Raw genomic sequence first — 20,408 nt, 5'->3', positions numbered from 1 at the left:
CAACAGGAGACACTGGAGTTTCTGCCCAACTAGAATAGGGATCTTCGTAAGTGCCTCAGACACTGAATCTGCAAGGGCCTTAGTAAAGAGGATCACACTCTACAATAAGAACGATGTACTGGAATTAAGTTTAAAATGGAAATATCTGCAATAGACAGATCAATAGACAAGTAAGTAGGTAGCTAGGTAGGTAGGTAGATATAAAATCAATCCTGACAGGACCAGTCTTACAGGAATTGTTTACTAGAATGAAACTCAAATTCTTTAATTCATCTCCCTATAATGTTATCCCTCAAAATGTCCAACACAGTAAACAATTATTAGACATGTGAAAAAAAAGCAAAAAAATGTGACCCACAATCAGAGAAAAAATAAAAATACAGGCAATGAAATAGACCTAGAGATGGTCCACATTTAAGAATTAGAAGATGAGAACTATAAAACTATTAAAAATATGTTCAAGGAATTACAGGAAAATATGATTATAATAAGTGAATGGATAGGTAGTTTCAGGAGAGAAACGCTATAAAAAAACAAACAGAAATACTAGAAATTAAAAGTACAATATGAAAAATATACTAGATAATTTTAATAGCAGAAAACTTCCATTGATCTGTCCCCAGATTCATTAACCCTTTTAGTTTACAATCTGAAGAACCAACAGAAAAGAGATTGAAGAAAAAAAGCTTGAGGGTTCAGCGGGACAATACAAAGCTCTGGAACACACATGTAATTGGAGTCCTAGAAGAAGGTAATAAGGAAGAAAAAATATATATTTTAAGAAATACTGGCTAAAAATGTCCAAGTCTTGTAGAAAATATTAATTTATATACATAAAAATCTTAGCAAACCCTGGGAAGGATCAAAACAAAAAGACCCATGACTAGGCACATCACAGTCAAACTGCTGAAAACCAAGAAGAGAAAGTCTTCAAAGCAGCCTGAGAAAAATGACACATTACATACAGTTGACGGCTGACCGATCAGAAACAATGGAGACAAGATGACAGTGGAACCATATCTATAGTGTTCAAGGAAGGAAAAGAATAATTGTTAATACAGAATTCTATAACCAGAAGAAGTGTCCTTTAAATGATGAGCATGAAATTAAGATGTTTTCAGATAAAGTCTGAGAGAACTTATCACTAGCCAACCTTCTCTATAAGAAATTATAAAGGATACTCTTCAAACTAAAAGGAAGTAATACCAGATGAAAACTCAGATATGCAGAAGAGAATAGAGAAAACAAAATGGCAAATATGTGGGTAACCATAAAAGGTTATGTTTTTTCTTCTACTTTCTCTGAAAGACAACTGGCTGCTTAAAGCAAAAAAAATGGTAACTGCACTGTGTATGTAGATATAAAATACATGATAGCACACTGGGTGAGGAAGGATAAATAGAATTTTACTATTGTATATTTATTACATTTTATGTAAAGTAGTCCAAATTAACATTCAAAAAATAATAATAATTAATAAGCTAAGCTGCCTATTTGAATCCTTAAATCAACACTAAAAACACAAAAAGACACTAAAATAGCCAATAAAGGAATCAAAATGACTATTAAAAAATATATAATTAACCCTATAGGAGTGAAGAATGAAATTTCCAATGGAAAACAGGAAAAACAAACAGCAGATGAAACAAATAGAAGATAAATAGCAAGATGAAAGACTTAAATCAATCACATCTACATTTACCACTGAACATACATAGACTAATACCTCAGTTAAAAGCCAGAGACTGCCACACTAGATTAATAAAAGAAAGACACAATTTGCTGTATACATGAAATGCATTTTAAATACACTCATAGGCTGAACATAGAAAGATGGAAAAGGATATGCCATGCAAACAGTAGGCACAAGAAATCTGGTGTGATTATACTAATATTAGACAATGGGAACTTGGAGACAAGAAATAATACCAGTGATTAAAAGGGACATTTCATGTAAGAAGGACAATTCACCATCCCTAAATATGTATGGATCAAATTAAAGAGCTTCAACATATAGGACACAAAAACAGAACTGAAGGGAAAATTAGAAAACTCCACAATCACAGTAGGAGATTTCAACACCCCCTTCTCAGTAATTGATACAAATAGACCAAAAAAAAAAAAATCAAATAAATTTAACTGATGTTTATGGAACACAACCACCAATTAACTGCTTGACAGCTTTTTCTTACGCACTGTAAGTTCATCAATACAGACCCTATGCTGGGGCCGTAAAATAAATCTCAATAAATTTATAAACGCAAAAATGTTACACAGAATGTCTGATGACAAGAGAACTAAATTGGTAATCAATAAGGTATCTCTAAAAACCCCAAATATTTGGAAATTAGCAACATGATTTCTAAATAACCATGTAGCAAAGAAGGCATGACAAGGGAAATTAGAATTATTTGTGTAAGTAAATGATAATGAAAATAAATCATAATTTGTGGGATACAGAGAAGCAAGTCTCAGAGGAAACTTCTGGCTTTAAATCTTTTACATTAAAAAGGGATAAAGGCATAAAACGAATAATCTAAAATTTTACATAGGACTCAAAGCAAAGAAACAAAAACAAAAAGAAAACTCCAACAAACAAATCACTCTGTTCACACCTCCAGGGAAGCATCTAGTATAATCCATTATACGTCTGCTGCCCCCAGGAACTACCAGCTTATGGAGTGTACAGACCCTGTCATATTCATTTACATCATCATGATCATAAAAACAGCTGCTCTTTACTGAGCACCAACTCCAAGTCAGACAACCAAATAAGAAACAACCTTATAAAGAAAGAATTATTCCTATTTTGTAGATGAGAAAATAAGCTAAAAGTATTCATGCCTTATTTTGTCATGACAGAGAACAGGCACTTAGTATTTTTTTTTAATCAAGTAAAATTGCCACTGTCCCTCACTAATGTAGAAAATTAGAGTTTGGTTCTAATACAATGTATATTTCATAGTAAAAAACAGTTAATGTCCAGTGTAGAAAACAACGTGCAAATCAATGCATCATTGTTATACTAACATTTTGGCTCCACATTTCCTTAAGTGGACAAGTGATAAAAGGACACTATTTGGTTACATGTGTTTTCCTGTGAAAGTAAAATATTTCCACCTTGATAACAATAAAGGGCAAACAAAACAAACTGGACTCTATATTTATACCATATATGCCAGACCCAGGATTAACATCTTTAATAAATCAAGAGCATCTAAATATCAAGAATTATAAAAGTCTACTAGTTAAAAAGAGGGAGAGGGGGCAAAGAACATGTGCAGGAAATTCACCAAGAAAAACACAAATGGCTCATGAAAACTTGCAAATAGTCAAATTCATTATTACTCAAAGACACTTAAAAAGAACAAAGCAGCTTTATTTTTCATCTAGAAATAGATGAAACTGACAAAGATTGAAAAAAAATTATGTCCAATCTCAGCAAGGGTATGGAGCCATCTCATTTCACTGCAGAGAATGTAAATAAACTGCTCTTTGGAAGAAAATCTGGCATATCAAAAGCCTTGAAATGTATATATCCTGAGAAATTAAGGATGTTTCCTAAAGTTTAGGTTTGGTCATATTCATTGCACTGATGCTTGTTAATTAAAAAGAAAAAAAAACAGGAAAACAATCTAAATATCTCATTGTTGGTTAGACTAAAATCTACATGGTCACTGAGAACAGCGCTGTTAACTGTGTAACGCAAACTCCATCAGAGCAGGGATCCATTTACGGTAGGTTCCTCCTCAGGCTGGAGGATGAAAATACATCTGCGGTTACAAGAGAACTCCATAATCGAGGCCAAAATATTCATCTTTCAATTCATTCTTCAACTTTTAAAAAATAAATCAAGTAATACTTTTCATTAATTTGGAAAATAAACTGTTTCTCCTTCCTCAAGTGTTTTAATCAGCAGAAGTGAAACAAAATCCGAGTGTGGACATGTAAATAACACCAAAGGAATCGGGGAGAAGACCACGTTCTTTCCACAGAGGTGTTTTCTTGACTGGTGAAAAATATTATCCCTTTAAGAAGCCGTTCTTCATTTTAAAAGAAACTCTGCCCAAATCTTTCTCTATTCATCCTTTAAAACAAAAGATGTAAACTGTAGTTCACCACTTTCGTGATGGAGATTCCTCATCACCGACGTGACTCCCAGGCACTGTCAGTGACCCACCGTGTTTGTGGACGCTCCTCCCAGAGAGCCACAGATAGCGACACTTTTGGGGTTTCACCTATTTTGGACATATCAGGCTACCCCTGCATCAGGCCATCTCATCACCACCACATACTACTGCTTCTAAACTGGGATATGACTTCATAATATTGTAAGTCACAGTAAACTGACTCTGAGTAAGAGCCTAAAGGGCTTTCAGGATGGGAAACAAGGACTTGCGTCACCCTTTCCACTTTGGATTTACTTCCTGGTTCACGGCCCTGCCCCAGAGTGGAGTCAGTCAGATAATGTGGTTCCCATGCAAGGTACACTGGGTTTTATTACTGCAACAGGCAAATGTGGGGAGTGTGTTTAGCTTACCTGAAGCAGAAAATGGCCAGGTTTTTTTCCAGTATGGTTGCCCAGATTTGCTTACTAATACTGCCACACCTACTTCGATGATTGTAGAATATGAAGTCATTATTCTCGGTTTCTGAGGGGAGGACCCAGGAACTGCCTAATAATCTCCATCCCTATGAACATGCTGGTGAGCACGCCATAAAGTTAATCAGATTCTCTCTATGGTTCTGTAGAAGACACTCAAGGAAATGAGAACAAAGTCCATACAAAGTCAACAACCTGCCACTCTCTATAACCTAACAGCTCTGTTCATTTGGCATTTCTTGCCTGCTTTTCCATTGCCAGCACGCACCTTAGCACACCTGTGCAGAAAGTCCTCTGCAAGCTTTGTAGGATTTGACATTTCCCTCCCACGTGTACCATTAGCTTTCTTCTAACTCCGCTGGCCACCTTTTATTTTTCACTACATCATTCTCATTATGCCACTCGGACCTCTTGGAGTCAAGGGTCCAGAAAGACAGGTACAGAGCTGGCAAGTGATCCTCCGAGTATGGGGGCTACCATGTGGGTGGTGGGGATATTTGCTCTGAGGTCAGACTGGGGACTTAAGCTCTCAGGACTGTGTCTCTCCACATTCCCTGACCTCGGCACCTCTGAGGGCCAGCCGTCACTGACGCTGGGAACCGTCGGGCCCCACAGCCCCTGTAAGATGAGGACCAGCAGACCACAGCCAGCCTCATCCTGGTGATCACCACACGGAGCATCCGGCAGTTTGCTGATGTCCGTACCTGTCAAATACTGTGCAGGGCCTGAAGTGTCCCAGCTCCTTGGGACCATTCCAGAAAATCTAATGTTTGAACTGAAAATAGAGGCTTCCACGAGTGAGAGGGGACTAAATAGTTTCAGGAAAGTGACTACAACCTGATTAACAAAGTTGACTAACACCTAGATAGAGAACACAGAGGGCAAGTGGATGGTGTCCGTTCAGAGTGGAGCCACAATCACATCACCAAAACCCCTCATGCCCAGACTTTGCCATTGCTAATTTCTTGGTTTGAAAGAGAAGCTCCAAATGACTGGTTCACCAAAACCAGAGAAACAAGCAGCATGAACAGCTGTGGCAAAGGCGAGCCGGTGGGGCAACAGGAAGAAGGAAAACGGCGGTGATCAGGACATGCCCTGTGACAGAGGGAACAGAGAGCAAGAGGACACACAGGGACAGCGACCCATTACTCAGTGACAATTTACTCACAACATCCCCTTTCAAAACCAGACACCCGAAGCAGCAATGTCTTAGTATCTATCATCAGTCTGTGTGAAGGAATTAGGAGAAAAGTGAGCGGAGAGCAATGAGGAAAACCACCTCCTACAAAGTGACCTCTCATACCATTCGCCAAATTCCATTTTTCTAAATACACATTCCCTACTCACTGGAGGGGAGCATACCACATAGCAGCTGGGTGCCAAGGGCGGTAAAGCCTCGGAGATAACAAACAAAGAAAATGACCCAGTTAGTTCAGCTAATGGGTCCCAGAGGGAGAAGAAGAGAGATGAGGGCTTCAAAACACGGCCAAGACAGGGCTGCTTGCTCAGCAGAGGGTGCCAGAGAGGGTAGCGTCCTCTGAACTGCCTTCCTTCTCCATAACCAACTGAAAGTTTATCATCTGTTGAAGATCAGGGTAAACAGTGATGTTTTTCAATGACTACTGAGTAAACATATGACCTAATACTGAGTAAATGTAAAAAATTAGCCTGGAGGACATTTCACTGTGTTAAAATAAGCCAGTCACCCAAGGATAAATATTGTGTATGAGTCCACTTATATTAGGTACCTAAAGGGGTCAAATTCACAGAGATGGGGAGGTAAAAAGGGGTGGCCACCAAGACCTGCAGAGAGGGAAATGGGGAGGAGTGGTTTAACGGGCACAGAGTTTCCATTTTACAAGATGAAAAGAGTTTGAGAGGTGGATGGTGGTAATGGCTGCATGATAACGTGAATGTACTTCATGCCACTGAACTCTACACTCAAAAATGGTTAACATGGTCAATTATATGTTATGTGTATTTTACCACAATTAAAAATACAAAATTCATTAATTTCTAAAAAATGATTACTTTTGAAGACCTAAAGAAAATAACCACCAAAAACTTCTAAACCTAGAGAAACAGCTGAAAAGAATGAATAAAAACATTTTCAGGCCAAAAAGAAATTAATATTGACCTAATTAGAAATTTTAAAAGTAAGTACCAGTCACGATTTCAGCATAAACCCCAGGGAAAGGAAGGCCGATTTTCATGCTGCCCTTTCATTTCCCGAGGCAGCGCCACATCTTCCTGCCTGTCCTGACGCCACATCATTGTGCTGACAGTGTTTCCTCAGCTTCCCTGGTAAGAGCCCCTAGGGCTCAGATTAAACATATAGATTTTTTCTTTGGAATTCTGAGGGAGGGGGTCCGGGATTGGACCTAGGTTCTGGGCTTTAATTAAGCACAGAGATGGCTCATGACAGAATGTGGTGACCCTCAGCCTAGCACCTGCACTCACTCCTGGTCTCAGTGAGGAAACTGAACAGGTAGGTCCTGCTTCTCCCACGACCACACCCTGGGCTGAGTACACGGAGTGCCCACTGCGAGGCCACAGCCCCCCAGCCACCAGAGCAGGGAGCAGACCGCTGCCCAGACTAAAGGCTGAGTGACGGACAGGGCATGAGCCCCCACCACCGCCACAAGCAGCCACTCTGGGCAAATGTACATTTCCAGGCTCTGGATAGCAGACAGCACCAGACTGACCCCCGAGAAGGGGACTCTGCAGAGGTGGAAGCCACCAATGTTCTGGCTCTCAGCCTGACCGCTTTCCCATTGGCGTGCTGAGCTCAAGTCCAGACAATGCAGCAGCCCCACTGAGCAGAGGAGGCAAAAGTCAGAGCCTGCGCCAGCTGCAGCAGCTGGCAAGTGAGGGGTCCCCAAAGTCTCGGGGGAGGGGAAGGAGAACAGGTAGGCTTCAGAGGCCCAGGTCGGCTGCCTAAGGCTCGCCAGAATGCTGTGCTGTTGAGTATCAAGCAGAATGTAGATAGTAAAGGTCAAGTTAAGGTCTTGGAGTTCTTGCCCACAGGCAGGGAGAAGCCTTACTACTACATCATTCTGAAGCCTGGCATGTATATGAGACATCAGAAAGACCAAGCCTTAGAATTAAAGACCCCTCTCTAGAGCCATGATTCTCTACTGGGGGGTTTTACACACATACAACCCCCCACAGAGGACAAATGGCAATTCCTGGAGACATCATTGGTCATCACTACTAAAGAAAAGTGCTCCTGGCACTTCATGGGTAGAGGCCACAGATGCTATTCAACACCCCACAGTACCCTCCATGGGTCATCCTCCCCCACCCCGACAGAGAACTACACAGCCCTAAAGGTCAAGAGTGCTGAGGCTGAGAAACCCTGCTCTAAAATAGACCTACCCTAGTATTGTCCAAGAAAAGATTAATACCAACACCTAATAAGACCCACAAAGGACATAGGGCTTGGAGGCTGAGTCCCACCAAGTTAGAGAAGCTTGGAGAAAAATCACCTTAGGATTTCCGAGGATTTAAGCTAACAAAGCATAAACCGAGTCTAGGCAAGTTGAAAGTGATCAGCCAATAACTGAGCTATCTATTAATGCAAAAGTCAACATTCTTTGGAAAAATCTCAGAATACAGACCTATGATGCAGCATTCATAATGTGCAACAAATAATTTTAAAGTCCTAGACATACAAAGAAACAGGAAAATGTAACCCATAGCAAGAAAGAAAGCAATCTGCTTAATAAAAAAGCAAGCACACCAAAATATATAAATAACAAGAATAAAAACAAACACGAGTTGGCCAGACACTGGATTTTTAAAGATTTAAAGAAACTATTATACATACACTCAAAGAGTTGAAGGAAAACATGTTCAAAGAATTAAGGGGAAATATGAGCAAGGAAAAGCACAAACTATAAAAAAGAGCCAACTGGACATTCTAGAACCAAAAAGTACATCACTAAAATGAAAAACAAAAAATCCCCGAGTGGGCTTAGTAACAACGAGGGAGTCAGGTTGATCAATGGAAACCATCCTATCTCAGACCCAGAGAGAAAACATTGAATAAAGGGGAAAAATGCAAAGGACCAGTGAGATGCTCTCAAATGGTCTAACATCTGTATAAAGGGAATGCAAGAAAGAGAAACAATGAGAATGGGCCAGAAAAGAAAATTTTAAAAGACTTAATGGCCAAATATTACCCCAAGTTTTATGAGAAAGAATCAAATTAAATGTGTTTTCATACAATGGAATCCTATACTTGGCAACAGAACAAAAAGACTATTGATATAGGCAATAGCATGGAATGATCTCCAAAAGATTATGCTAAGGGAAAGATATACTGAGGGAAGTAAGTCCATTACAAATAGATGATTCCATCTAGAGGAGGTTTGAGTGGGCAAAACTAATCTATAACAATAGAAATCGGATTAATGGTCATTTGGAGCTGGGTGGAGAGGGATGATTGACTAGAAAGAGGCAGAAAGGACATTCTGAATGACAGATAGGATCAATATTTTGGCTACAGTGTAGTTACCCAAGTGTATACATTTGTCAGAACTTGAACACTTAAGATATTATATTACTATAAGATTTTATTGTATATATAAGATATATATATTATAAGATATGTAAGGTATATTACACTTAGATAATATATATAAGATATATTACACTGTTAGGCTGATTAAAAAGAAGTGGTAAATATTAGAGAACTATTAGTTATATGAAAACAGAAGATTCTCCATATTAAATGGTATATCTTACATCCCCAACTTAGGAATATTTTATTTACATTTAGGCATACTAAATTTTGGTGGAAGTATGAGGGAATCTGTTTATATTGTGGAATTTTTTAAAAGAAAGCAAATATTGCCAAGTTTCTTTGAGACTGGCTAATTAGTAAATTACTGCCATGTGTCATACGCAGCCCACCTCCAGGGGGCACTACTCACAACTCTGCTATGAGGTCAGCACAGCTGGAGTGGCACATTGCACTTGCTGCCTTACTGTCACCCATAAACAATCACACACACAAAAAAATCCACCCAGTAACTTTTGCACATGCAGCCCAAAACATGGACCCAAGAGGCAGATCACGTAAGTAAAAGAAAAGCCATGAGAAGAGGCATCTCTCACCCTGAGATTAGTGAACACGGCCAGTCCCCTGGCTGGACTATGGATGCAGCCAGTGGGGGGTAAAGAAGGAAGCGACAGAGTGACAAAACTGTACACAAGTTGTGAATGTAAGATTTTAACTATAAATACATGTGGCTGGACAAAGACTGGAAGAGAACCTGCATTTCAGGATGATGTGGTTAGGGTATTTCCTCCCAAATTTTTAGAACAATAATAGTAAGCAAAAACAGCAATGCTTAACAAACTGCATGAGTTTCAAGACTAATGGCTTTGTGGACTCCTGTTGTAAGAACTATGATTTCCTAAAGACCAATGTTCCCCTTCCTAATTAATCCCTCAGGACTAGCTCCTTTCAACTCTCCTTTTTGTCATTTCTCACGAATATTATTACAATGCATTAAAAGGTCTACAAATGAACTCATTTTAGTAATTTCACATATATTTCTGCACATTATTTTACAATATTGGTTCACCTGTATTAGATGACATAAGACATCTTATTTTCTTACAGTGACCCTCAACTCCATTTGCCAGAGTTCAATAGCTGTCATAAGAACTAAATGCTTCACCAAATAGGCAAAATGTTAAAAGTAGATGAATGAATTGCCCATAAGATACTCAGATCTCACCTCCCAGTCTCAGCCTTCTTTCTGATTCGGCTATGGCCATTATCTCCGTGTGGGCCCCTTACCACTGCTGGCATAGCCACAGGCAGTAGGCCATTGTCCCAAGTTACTGCTAAGATCTTTTACGTCCTTACTCAAAAACATCCAGTGGCTCCCCTCTGCCAACTAAATAAGCCCAACTGGCTTGAGTTTACCACCGAGGTCTTCCATCACCTGATCCCAATATGCCTTTCTTGAGTTTGCCATCTAGTGCTCTCCTAAATTCTTATGCCAACTGTACAGCCTCCATCTCCTGAATAAACTTTCTGCTTTTCCATCTTAACATCATTCAAGGCCTGGAATGCCTCCCCGTCCCCTGACACACACATCTCCATTAATCAGCAGAGTTCTTTCCTAAACCCTAAGTCTACACACTTGTACACTACTTGACACACATGCTGCTATTTCCTCTAATTGTATAGATTCAAGCCTTCTGTGACTGAGGGCCAACAATAAACAGAGGAATGTTTGAATACTACCTCAACACCGCACACTATGTTAAATGCTCTCAGAAATTGACTCATTCAAGTCTCACCACAAACATGAGAGTTGGGTACTACTGGCTTCATTATACAGATGAAAAAATTCAAGCTTAGCAAATTTTTTAATTTAAACATTAGAACTTAAATTTAGAAAATTTGAGTTGTAGCAAATATAACTAGAAAGAGAAAAGCTAGTATTCATACAAAAAGCAGTCCAACTACAGAGCCTTGTTTTACTTACGACCCACTCCCCAGCCCTCCTAAGTTTAATGTCTTTGGCACCAAGCACTCCACATGAATCACTGTATCCAGTGCTCACGACCACCCCATGTAGTGGGTATTCTTTATTCCTATTTCAAAGAGAAAACTGAGGCCCTGAGACGTGTGTGCACTGCTTTAGGATTTTACAGGCTTGCAAATGGCAAAATTGGGATTTGATCTCAAATCTCACTGCTTTCAGAGTCCGTGATCACAATTTCTACCCTAATCCTACCAGCCACAGTGCCTTCTACAAAGTTGCCCTGCACACCACTCAACACATGAGTCCTGGTGTGTCAGATGCCCAGTTCAGATGCTGAGACACTGGGCTGATGAGTAGCTACCATTCCAAGGTACACAGTTGCAATTCCAGCAGGAAAGGGGTAGTATATGGGTTGCAAATTTACCCCATGTACTGGAAGATCTTGGTTAAAAGGCAAAAAATTAAGCTGAACATGTATTTTGAGACATGTTAGTATCACTAGACATCTTTTAAAACTCCCCCCATGCCAATTTAAACAGAATGAGAGAGGGACCTGGCATCAGTGGTGTTTCAAACATCTCCCCACAGGGATCCAACACGCACCAAAGTCTTGGAACCACTGAGCTAACGCACTCGCTTCCAGTTTGCCCCTCACCCCCAGAGAGCAGATCAAGTTATCAGGTGGCAGAATGTAACTGATACTCATAACTTTACAGCAGGAAAAATTTTCCATTGGAAAAAAACCTAAAAACAGCCTCTCCTTCCTTAACTTGCTCTGTTAGCTCAAGCTGCTAGCTACAGAAAATTAAACCTGCACCCAGTGGCTCCTCCGAACTGTAGCAAACTACAACACTGACAAATTGCCCCTTGACTAGATTCACTTTCCACAAAATGCCCAGGTTTGATTCAACTTTGTATCAGAAGACAGAAAAATAGAGGGAAAAGAAAGATTTTAAAGTGTAAGAAGCATTACTAGTTCATTCCGATTTTGGTAGAATGTTAGAAAATACCGTTAGAAGAGGAAGTCCAACAAAAGTATCACATGCTTCTAGGAAGACACTATTTCTATAAATATCACCATGACAACACTCCCAAGATACTACTCCTCGATGTTTTCAGACAGGAAATATAACCATAGATTTATAGGCAAAATATAGGCTCGAACTATATGAAATTGCTCATTTCGTAAGCCCAAATCAGTTAAACATCTGCAATTTCATACTGTCCAGAGTAAAATAAAGCAGTACAGTCTATACCGAAATTAAATAGAAACAAAGTTACGTATGATAACTATGAACATGACATCGCATGTGAGACACCGACAAAACTTTCTATCAACTGCCTTTCCACAGACCATGGAGTAAATGCAGCAGAGATGGAGGCGCGGGGCTGCAGGGGGTGAAGCCTCCCCTTCTCACGGTTAGCATGCTCCACGGCACAGGTTTTTTAAACCTGGGCTCCCTTTCTGGCAGAGGGCTGCAGATAACGTTCAGAAGCCAGCCCAGCCCCTCTCTGCACCCTGCCCGGGTTCCTCCACTCCCTCCTCAGAGTGGAGACAAAGAATACCTGCTCTCCTACCCACTGACCCTAAAATACGGCTGAGCTAGACAAGTGTCTGAAAAAGAGGATCACATGGTCAAAAAAAGAGGATCTTAAGAAAAAAAAAGATTAAAGGAAAGGGAAAGAGTCCTTGCCTCAGAAAGATGAAGAGTACCTAAAACTCTGAAATCTAAATGGTGTGATTTAGGAGCATGCATGCTTCTCCAAATTACCGATTTCTAAAAACAGAAGGACATCACTGAATGATTAAAAATACATTTAAGGTAAGTAAAAATATGTCTCTTAACAGGATGTTGATTGACAGAAGTCACTCCCTTGATTGTGTTGTGTAAAATTAGTAGCTGATTCTCACTGTTCACAGTAGTTGTGTTCTACAAAGTCACTGAGAACATGAATTTGTGAATCCCAGTTGCTCCTGGGGCAGGTGTAGGGTGAGGTTTCTGCCAGCCTTTGGTGACAACATGTCCACCAACGGATCAATACATACATAACTTCCCGTTATATGTCTTTCTGTTTAAAGACATCTTATTTAATATCTATTGTTGATCCATTATCATTGGACTCACGGCCAACAGCACTGTAACTCATGGGGGAACCAAGCTCATCTAACATGGGCATTTTCTACATAAGGCATCATGGCCCTCCTTTCGTGCTTAGGACCGCCGGACGGCATCCACAGCACTCTGTGACAGGGTCGTTTTAATCAGCAAAATCGCCAAGAAAGAGCACAAAAATACAGAGAACAAGCACAAATAGACCTTGAAAAGGACACTTGTTTACAATACAAGAGCTGCGAAAGAAAAGGCAGAGCATTATCTTGTTTGACCCGAGCTGAGAACACACGTCAGGTGACCCAAAATTTCAGCGGCAGTGTGCGTGCCCACACATGACCATGAAAGAACCTCAAGTATTGATCTTGGGGTTACAAATAAACTTTAGCAAGCAGCAAATTAGCAAATACAGAATCTGCAGAAAATGAGGATTGACGGCACATAAATTCTTATCAGATCCAAAATAAAAGGTAAGTGAAACCAGGCTGTTTGCAGTGAGTCAACTCATCTTAGAAGTAGAAACGAAGAACAAATATTCCCCCACAAACTCTCCTTTGGGAGATTCAAAAGAAACTGAAGACTAGATTTTAGCCAGAATAACACATCTGGCCAGACGGATCTGATTCTGCAAGGAGGTCGGCACCAGGAAACACGTAGCAGAGAGCAGCATCTGCAAGCTCAATGATGCACTACTGTGGCTCTGCCAAGCACTGACAGCAAGCCAAGCCATCATCGGGAACCACCGCAGGAACTGCCACAGTTCTTCAAACTGGACACAAAGTCAGGAAACCTAGAGTAACTAGGCTAACAACCTTTAGGAAAAACCTCCATGCTATATGCATGATGAGTCCATCCTGGTTATTGAGTGTGTCCTCCTGCCCCAGGTCTGGAGGCCTATAACATCAGGTTCACTTCTAACCCAGGCCCAAAGCCAAGTCAGGGCTGGCAAATGGGAGATCCATTCCCACTACTGCCAAGACTGGAGATGGTCAGCGGGCTTTGATCCAGGCTCACCTAGCCAGAAGCTACCATCTTCCCCTGGCCTGGACCCCACTTCCTATGCCCAGGGGTATGGAGAGAGCAGCTCCTTGAGATATGAAGCTGGACGGGTCCTCTTTCTTCTGTGTCCCAGCTGAGAGAAATGGAAAGTAAGCCACTGCAGCTCATGCTGGGAATATGACCAGTGACTGGTAGTGACTTTCTAAAATGTGCAAGTATAATGTTCAAACACTGTCACTATGAGGAGCTTGTGTCCTTAAGACCAATCTGTTGTCTACAAAAACATGCCTGTCCTGCACGATCCCTTTATTTGGTGAAAAGTTCTGGAAAATGTTCCAGAGATTTGAGGAGCAGACCACCATGAGCTATTTCAACAGACCGCCCACTGAACCCACTGATCCAAACAAAACGGCATATTTCCTAAGAACATCTCTTCATATAGTCCTCAGGCTAAACAGAAAAATCAGTGATCAAGTGGAAATGTAAAACAATGCAGCTACTGTGGAAAATGGTATGACAGCTCCTCAAAAAATTAAACATGAAATTCCCATATAGTCCAGCAACTCCACATTTGGGGATATAACCAAAAGAATCAAAGGCATGGACCTCAAGAGATTACCGTACACCCACGGTCACAGCAGCAAAATTCACAATAGCCAAAAGGTGGTAACCCCAAATGCCCACCGACAGATGACTGGATAACAAAATGCGGTATATACCTACAATGGGATATTATTCGGCCTTAAAAAGGAATTAGATTCTAACACATGCCATAACATAGATGAACCATGAAGACATGCTACATGACTTAAGTCAGACACAAAATGCCAAATGCTGTATGATTCCATTTATATGAGGTGCCTAAAGTAGGTGAGTTCATAGGGACAGGAAGGAGAAAGGTGGTGGCTATGGGGAGGGGACTAGGGAGTGTTTAATGGGAAGAGTTTCAGTTAGGAAGATGAAAAAGTCCTGGTAGTGATGGCTGCACAATGATGTGAATGTACTTAACGCCACTGAACTATATTCTCAAAGAGTTAAAATGGTACATTTTGTTATGCATATTTTATCACAATAAAAAATAATCAATGATCAAAAGCCAAAAGTTCTTTCACCGAAGCTATGCAAAGGCAAACAAAGGGAAGCCATTTTTAAGTATGATACATCCCATGAGGCCATTCAATATCACAGACTACAACTATGTCCTTAGCAGCCATTCCATTTATAACACCCTGATTTTCTCCCCAGACCAGGGGATTGGGAGATGGGTCCTGAGCCCAACCTGCAGGTGTTCACACAGAGGCCTTTCAGAGCTGCCCTGCAGCACCAGCTTTTGTCCGGAGGAATCAGCCCACCTGCGATGAGGTGTCTTATTTCTTCACCTCAGCAGGATTCCAGATCCGAGGCAGTGCATAAGGAAATCTGTCTTTCCCATGTTTCTGGAATTTCAAGTGAAGTCTATGGCTTAACCCAAGCAATTCTTGACTTCAAAAACGGATGATTCTTTCAGGCTAATCAAGCCGGCAAATTAATGCCTTTGGGAGATGTTTACACTCAGGTAAGCATATGTGCCAAGTCAGATCAGATTTCCCAAAGGCAAAGGTCCAAAGCGTTAGTGGGAAGGCAAAGAAAAACAGGGGGACAACAACGCAGCTGTGAGCAAAGAGCTCTGTTCGATGGAACCGTCACCTCAATCCTGGCTTCAGTGTTTATAGTTTTCACAGAGGAGTTTTAGTGACTTATGGTAGCTAAGCACAATCTGGGAAGACAAAAACCTAGCAAATTTATAAAAATCTGCATAGCCTTCTTCCAAATGGCAGAAAGGAGGAGCACAACAGAACAAAGAAGGTGATGGGATGGCCGTGGCAACAACGAAGGCCCCTTGACCCCTGCACTTGGGGAGCCCTGCCATTTCTGCGCCACCGAAGACGCTGGGCTGACACGCTGCAGCCGACCACTGACAACATGGTGCCATGCCCCAGGATTCACGCAGTTCCTAATTCATTAGACTCTGCTGGAACGAAGATGTGGAGAAGATATCTTGCAATTTGCAAGAAAGTATTCACAAGAAACGGCAGCTCTAGATATGCAGCAACTTTGATGACTTCAAATTGTTTGGTTTTCTCTTCCCATGAGGATCTTAAAATAAAAATTATGTCTTTAAGGTGTACAACGTGCTGTTTCAATATGCATATACATTGGGAAATAATTACTGTGGTCAAGCTAATTAACCTATCTATCACCTCACATGGCTTTTCCTTTTGTGTGTGCTGTGGACACTTAAAATATACTCTCTTGGCAAATTTCAAGTGTACAGTACAGTTAAGTGGGGTTTCTTTCTTTTTTTAAAGCAAACAGCCGAGAGCAAAGAGATATCCAGGGTCAAATCTGTAAAGAGCCCTTCAGCCCTTGATGATGTATCCATGGCAACTCCTTTGTTAAAGATACCTGAAATCCTTAACCCCTTTTGTAGTAGTTAACCCAGGATAAACTATGGGAGACTTTTAAGCATTGTTTTCATATAAAAACACTGAACACATCCAATCAGGTCTTATCGTTAAAACTGCTATAATGCATATGAAAGGAAAAGGAAACACTATATAAAATAGTAACGACTGAAAAGCAACATAAAAGTAGATAAAGCCATAAGTTCTCTCCAAAATTACTTTAAAAAATGTAAAATTTTCAATTTTATCCCAAACAGCCAACTATTTTCTCTACTACTAAAAACAACTATAACTAGAGAACACAGTTAATAGCACTGTACTTGGCATGATTCCATTTATACTTTTATGTTAACAAAATCATATTGAACATGATTAAATGGTTCATTTAGAAAATATAATCATTCCCTTTCTCAAATACAATCATGTCTCCTAGATTTAATTTTATAGCTCCAGTATCACTGAGAGCCACCTTTAAATACAACTTTGGTATAAAACGAAGCCAGTAAGGAGCACAACGAAATCTGCATAAAGACAACTATGAGATTTAGGCATGAAAACACTGAAAATCTCTCATGCCTAAATCAGTCTGATACTTATTTTTTTAATACTTATTTTTTAATTAGATTTTGTAACAAATACACCATTTTCAACAGCCTGTGGCCAAACATTGTCAAAACCAGCACAGACCTGATCGTCAGAGGAAACTTACATATCGGTAAAGTTTGCTTAAAGGAAAAAAAAAAATTAGTCATTACGAGTAGCAAGTTTCTCTTGTAAGATTTAAATGATTCTATTTACAATTTTACATGCAGCTTTCCCAAAAGGCTTCTGATGCTTCAGGAATAGTACGCATTTTGATCCCGCATGGCACTTACCTTCCGATAAATCATATGGCACATGGCTACTCTTAGGCGCATGCCAGCACACTGAACATGGTAAAAGTATAAGTGGTGCAGTATGGCCAACACGAGCGTGCAGGCAGTCAGCACCGCAGCATAGGCGTAGGCTTCGTGCAAAGCCACAGAATCGCTGGGATCATAGTTTTCAAAATAATTAATAATTTTCCCCAAAAATATGGGCTGGATTACTTTGATGACTTCCTAAAAGGAAAAAAGCCTTTATTAGAAATACAAGTCATACCAGTTTTTCTTATCACAAGCTTTATTTCTATTATCATGTTGACATATCGACAGTGCTGTATTCATCATGAATCTAAAAGAACTACTTTCTTAAGACAGGCAGATCACAGTTGTAACCTTAAACCCAAATCGTAAGCTTGAAGACAATACAGCTTTAGTACACCGTGCCTGGTACACTGTGCGTGCTCAATCAATATTACCACCACCAGGGTTTTAGAACTTATGTGGCAAAGTATCAAATAAGTCTCAGCCTAAGGTGAATTTGGAAAAAAGTGGCAAAAGCAAGCTCTGGAATTTGCTTATGTATGGATAGCCCAGCTTACAGCCTGCCCATTTCCACTGTATTCTCCACATCCCAATGCAAAGGAGAAGTCAAGAATGGCTCGTTTATGGGAGACACAATCCCACCACCGCCTTCTGCTTTAAGAGCCTTTGCGAACTGAGATACTGGCACAAACGTAGCTCAGGAGAGAGAACTCTCTAATCCTTCCCAACCCAAATTCCACACGTTGGCAGATCAAGAGAACAGAGTCCAACTCGTTGAGAGTACTCAAAAGGAATCAGGCTTGGGAGATTCCCAGGCCCTCCGCCCCAGGGGGTGTTACTTGAATACCTCTCTTCACCTAGAAGCTGGGATGTCCCCAGAAGTACTGCCTCCTTGGAGTCAAGATTAAACACAGTGGAAGCCAAGCGTTATTAAAGATAATGGCACCAGTGGTTCTCCATCAGTCATACATTGCAGGTGCTGATTTTGAAGAAATACTACAATCATCTATTCTCCAACATCAAAAATTAAAATCCTACACCAATGAGTTGGGAGACACTGGGACTTAGCTCCTGAATAAGATTTAGGAAGAGCAATTTTTTTCCCGAAGACTAGAGGCAAAGAAACATCAAAACTTGCCCCTCCCTCCCTGCCCAATGGCCAGTCCACCCCACAACCTACTTCCTCTCCCCCATCAAAGAAAACCAAGCACCACTCAAGGCAAGTCCGGGTCAGCAAAAGTAAACACATAGGCCATAAACATCATTTCCTCCAAGGACTTCTCCAAAGACAAAATGCTGAAAGTTTGGAAATTTTTCAAGAACTCAACTTTAAAACAAGCATTTCCTGTAAGCAATGCCTCCTAATTAACACAGACGTGGTAGATAACTGACAAGTTTGCTTGTAATGCTCTCTCTTGTCTATCTGGAGGGAGGAACCTATGCACAAAAGGACAGCCAAAAAAACTGAACATGAGACAAAACCAACATGCATTTTTTTTTTTCAACCAACCAGCGCCTGCTCAGTATATGTACAGAAAGATGTTCCCATCCCTCCAATGGATGTGACATGAAACCCACCATTCCTGTCCTGCTGTACACACACCATACACACTTTCACAGCCTTTACTATGTCACCTTCCACGAGGTCACGGAAGTTTTCTTCTACTATACAGAGGTAAGGGAACACTGTTCAGGTGAAGCATCAGTAAAAGGATCAGATCTCAAGAACACAAAGGCCAATACATTTCCGGCATGCTCATTCATCCCAAAAGGCATTAAGAGTTTATGGAAACCCCCCTAAGGTGGTAGGTTGTAAAATAGGCTCTTTAAGAGTTTACTGAAATGAAAATCTAGAGGCGTGCACAGAGTAACTTATTACATGGCTAAATGATAATAAAATTTCCCCAAAGGGCACAGTTCCTCCACCACAATTCTTGCCCAATCCCACTTTCCCTGATTCATGAGAAAAAAAAGAAAACACAGGAAACAGAAACAAGCTATCAAACCAAAAAACCCTTGAGTGAAACAGATAAGCAGAAAAGAGTGAGCTTGTGGGAAAAATGCAGAGGCAGTTAACTTTCTAAAACGCAGGAACAAGACACAAAGGGAGAGCTGAGAAATATCCAGAGAGGAAAGAAAAACCATGGCCACTTACAGGCCATCATAGTAGAATAAGAACTCAGAAGAAAAGTCACCATAAAACAACTTTTCTAGGGAGTTATTACAAGTTTCACTTCTAAGCAGTTTTTTTTTTTAATTTAACCATTATGAATGCAATTTTTTCTAAATGAGTCACCTGCTTCCCTAACTTCTTAAAGAAAATGGATTGAGAAGCATTACCCGCTTAGGACTCAGGGCACCACCACGGGCATTACCAAGCCAACACTGCACACCCACAGACCAGCAGGCAGACAACGGCAGGTCTGCTCTTCTCGTCTCCTGGCTGCCTTCCTCGTGGGGTCCGGCTTGTGTGGCCCTCAGGGACCGCTGCCGGCCAACAGTATCCTCACCACGAGCACCCACTTCTCTGCCTCTTGGGTTGAGTGAAGGTGAGGGACACTTAGAGGAAAAGTTGGGAAATAAATGTGAAGGACCCAGAATAGCTAGCTCTTAGGGAATCACCTCCGAGTGGAGGCACGACTGCACCAGTGAACTCAGAGGATTTTGTTCACTTCTTGCCCATTAGCTGAGTTCCAACGTGAAGACTGACGCGAACATTTTTCTCTCATCAGGTGGCTGCTGTAAGACAGCAATGGGCGTAAGTGGCCCCAGAAAAAGGCCAAGTAACTGGACAAAGCCAGCAGCTACCTTGGACCCCATTCCTAAGGGTCCCGGGA

At 40.8% G+C, this 20,408-nt stretch overlaps 1 protein-coding gene across 2 annotated transcripts in view; it reads right to left on the bottom strand.

Moving 5' to 3' along the window:
* Positions 1-20,408, bottom strand: part of ABCC4 (ATP binding cassette subfamily C member 4 (PEL blood group)) — a 228,747-nt gene that overhangs the window by 166,355 nt on the left and 41,984 nt on the right. For both annotated transcript variants that reach the window (XR_012121003.1, XM_073212444.1), the window contains exon 4: positions 17,542-17,766. Coding sequence is in view for 1 of the 2 variants with exons in the window: in XM_073212444.1 (XP_073068545.1) it covers positions 17,542-17,766 (225 nt within the window). In the remaining variant the exon portion in view is untranslated. The remainder of the gene's footprint in view (positions 1-17,541; positions 17,767-20,408) is intronic.

The sequence above is a fragment of the Manis javanica genome, chromosome 9, assembly GCF_040802235.1.
Source record: "Manis javanica isolate MJ-LG chromosome 9, MJ_LKY, whole genome shotgun sequence".
Taxonomy (NCBI): Eukaryota; Metazoa; Chordata; class Mammalia; order Pholidota; family Manidae; genus Manis; species Manis javanica.
Note: the sequence above shows the minus strand (reverse complement) of the source record. Positions and strands in the feature narration are given on the sequence as shown.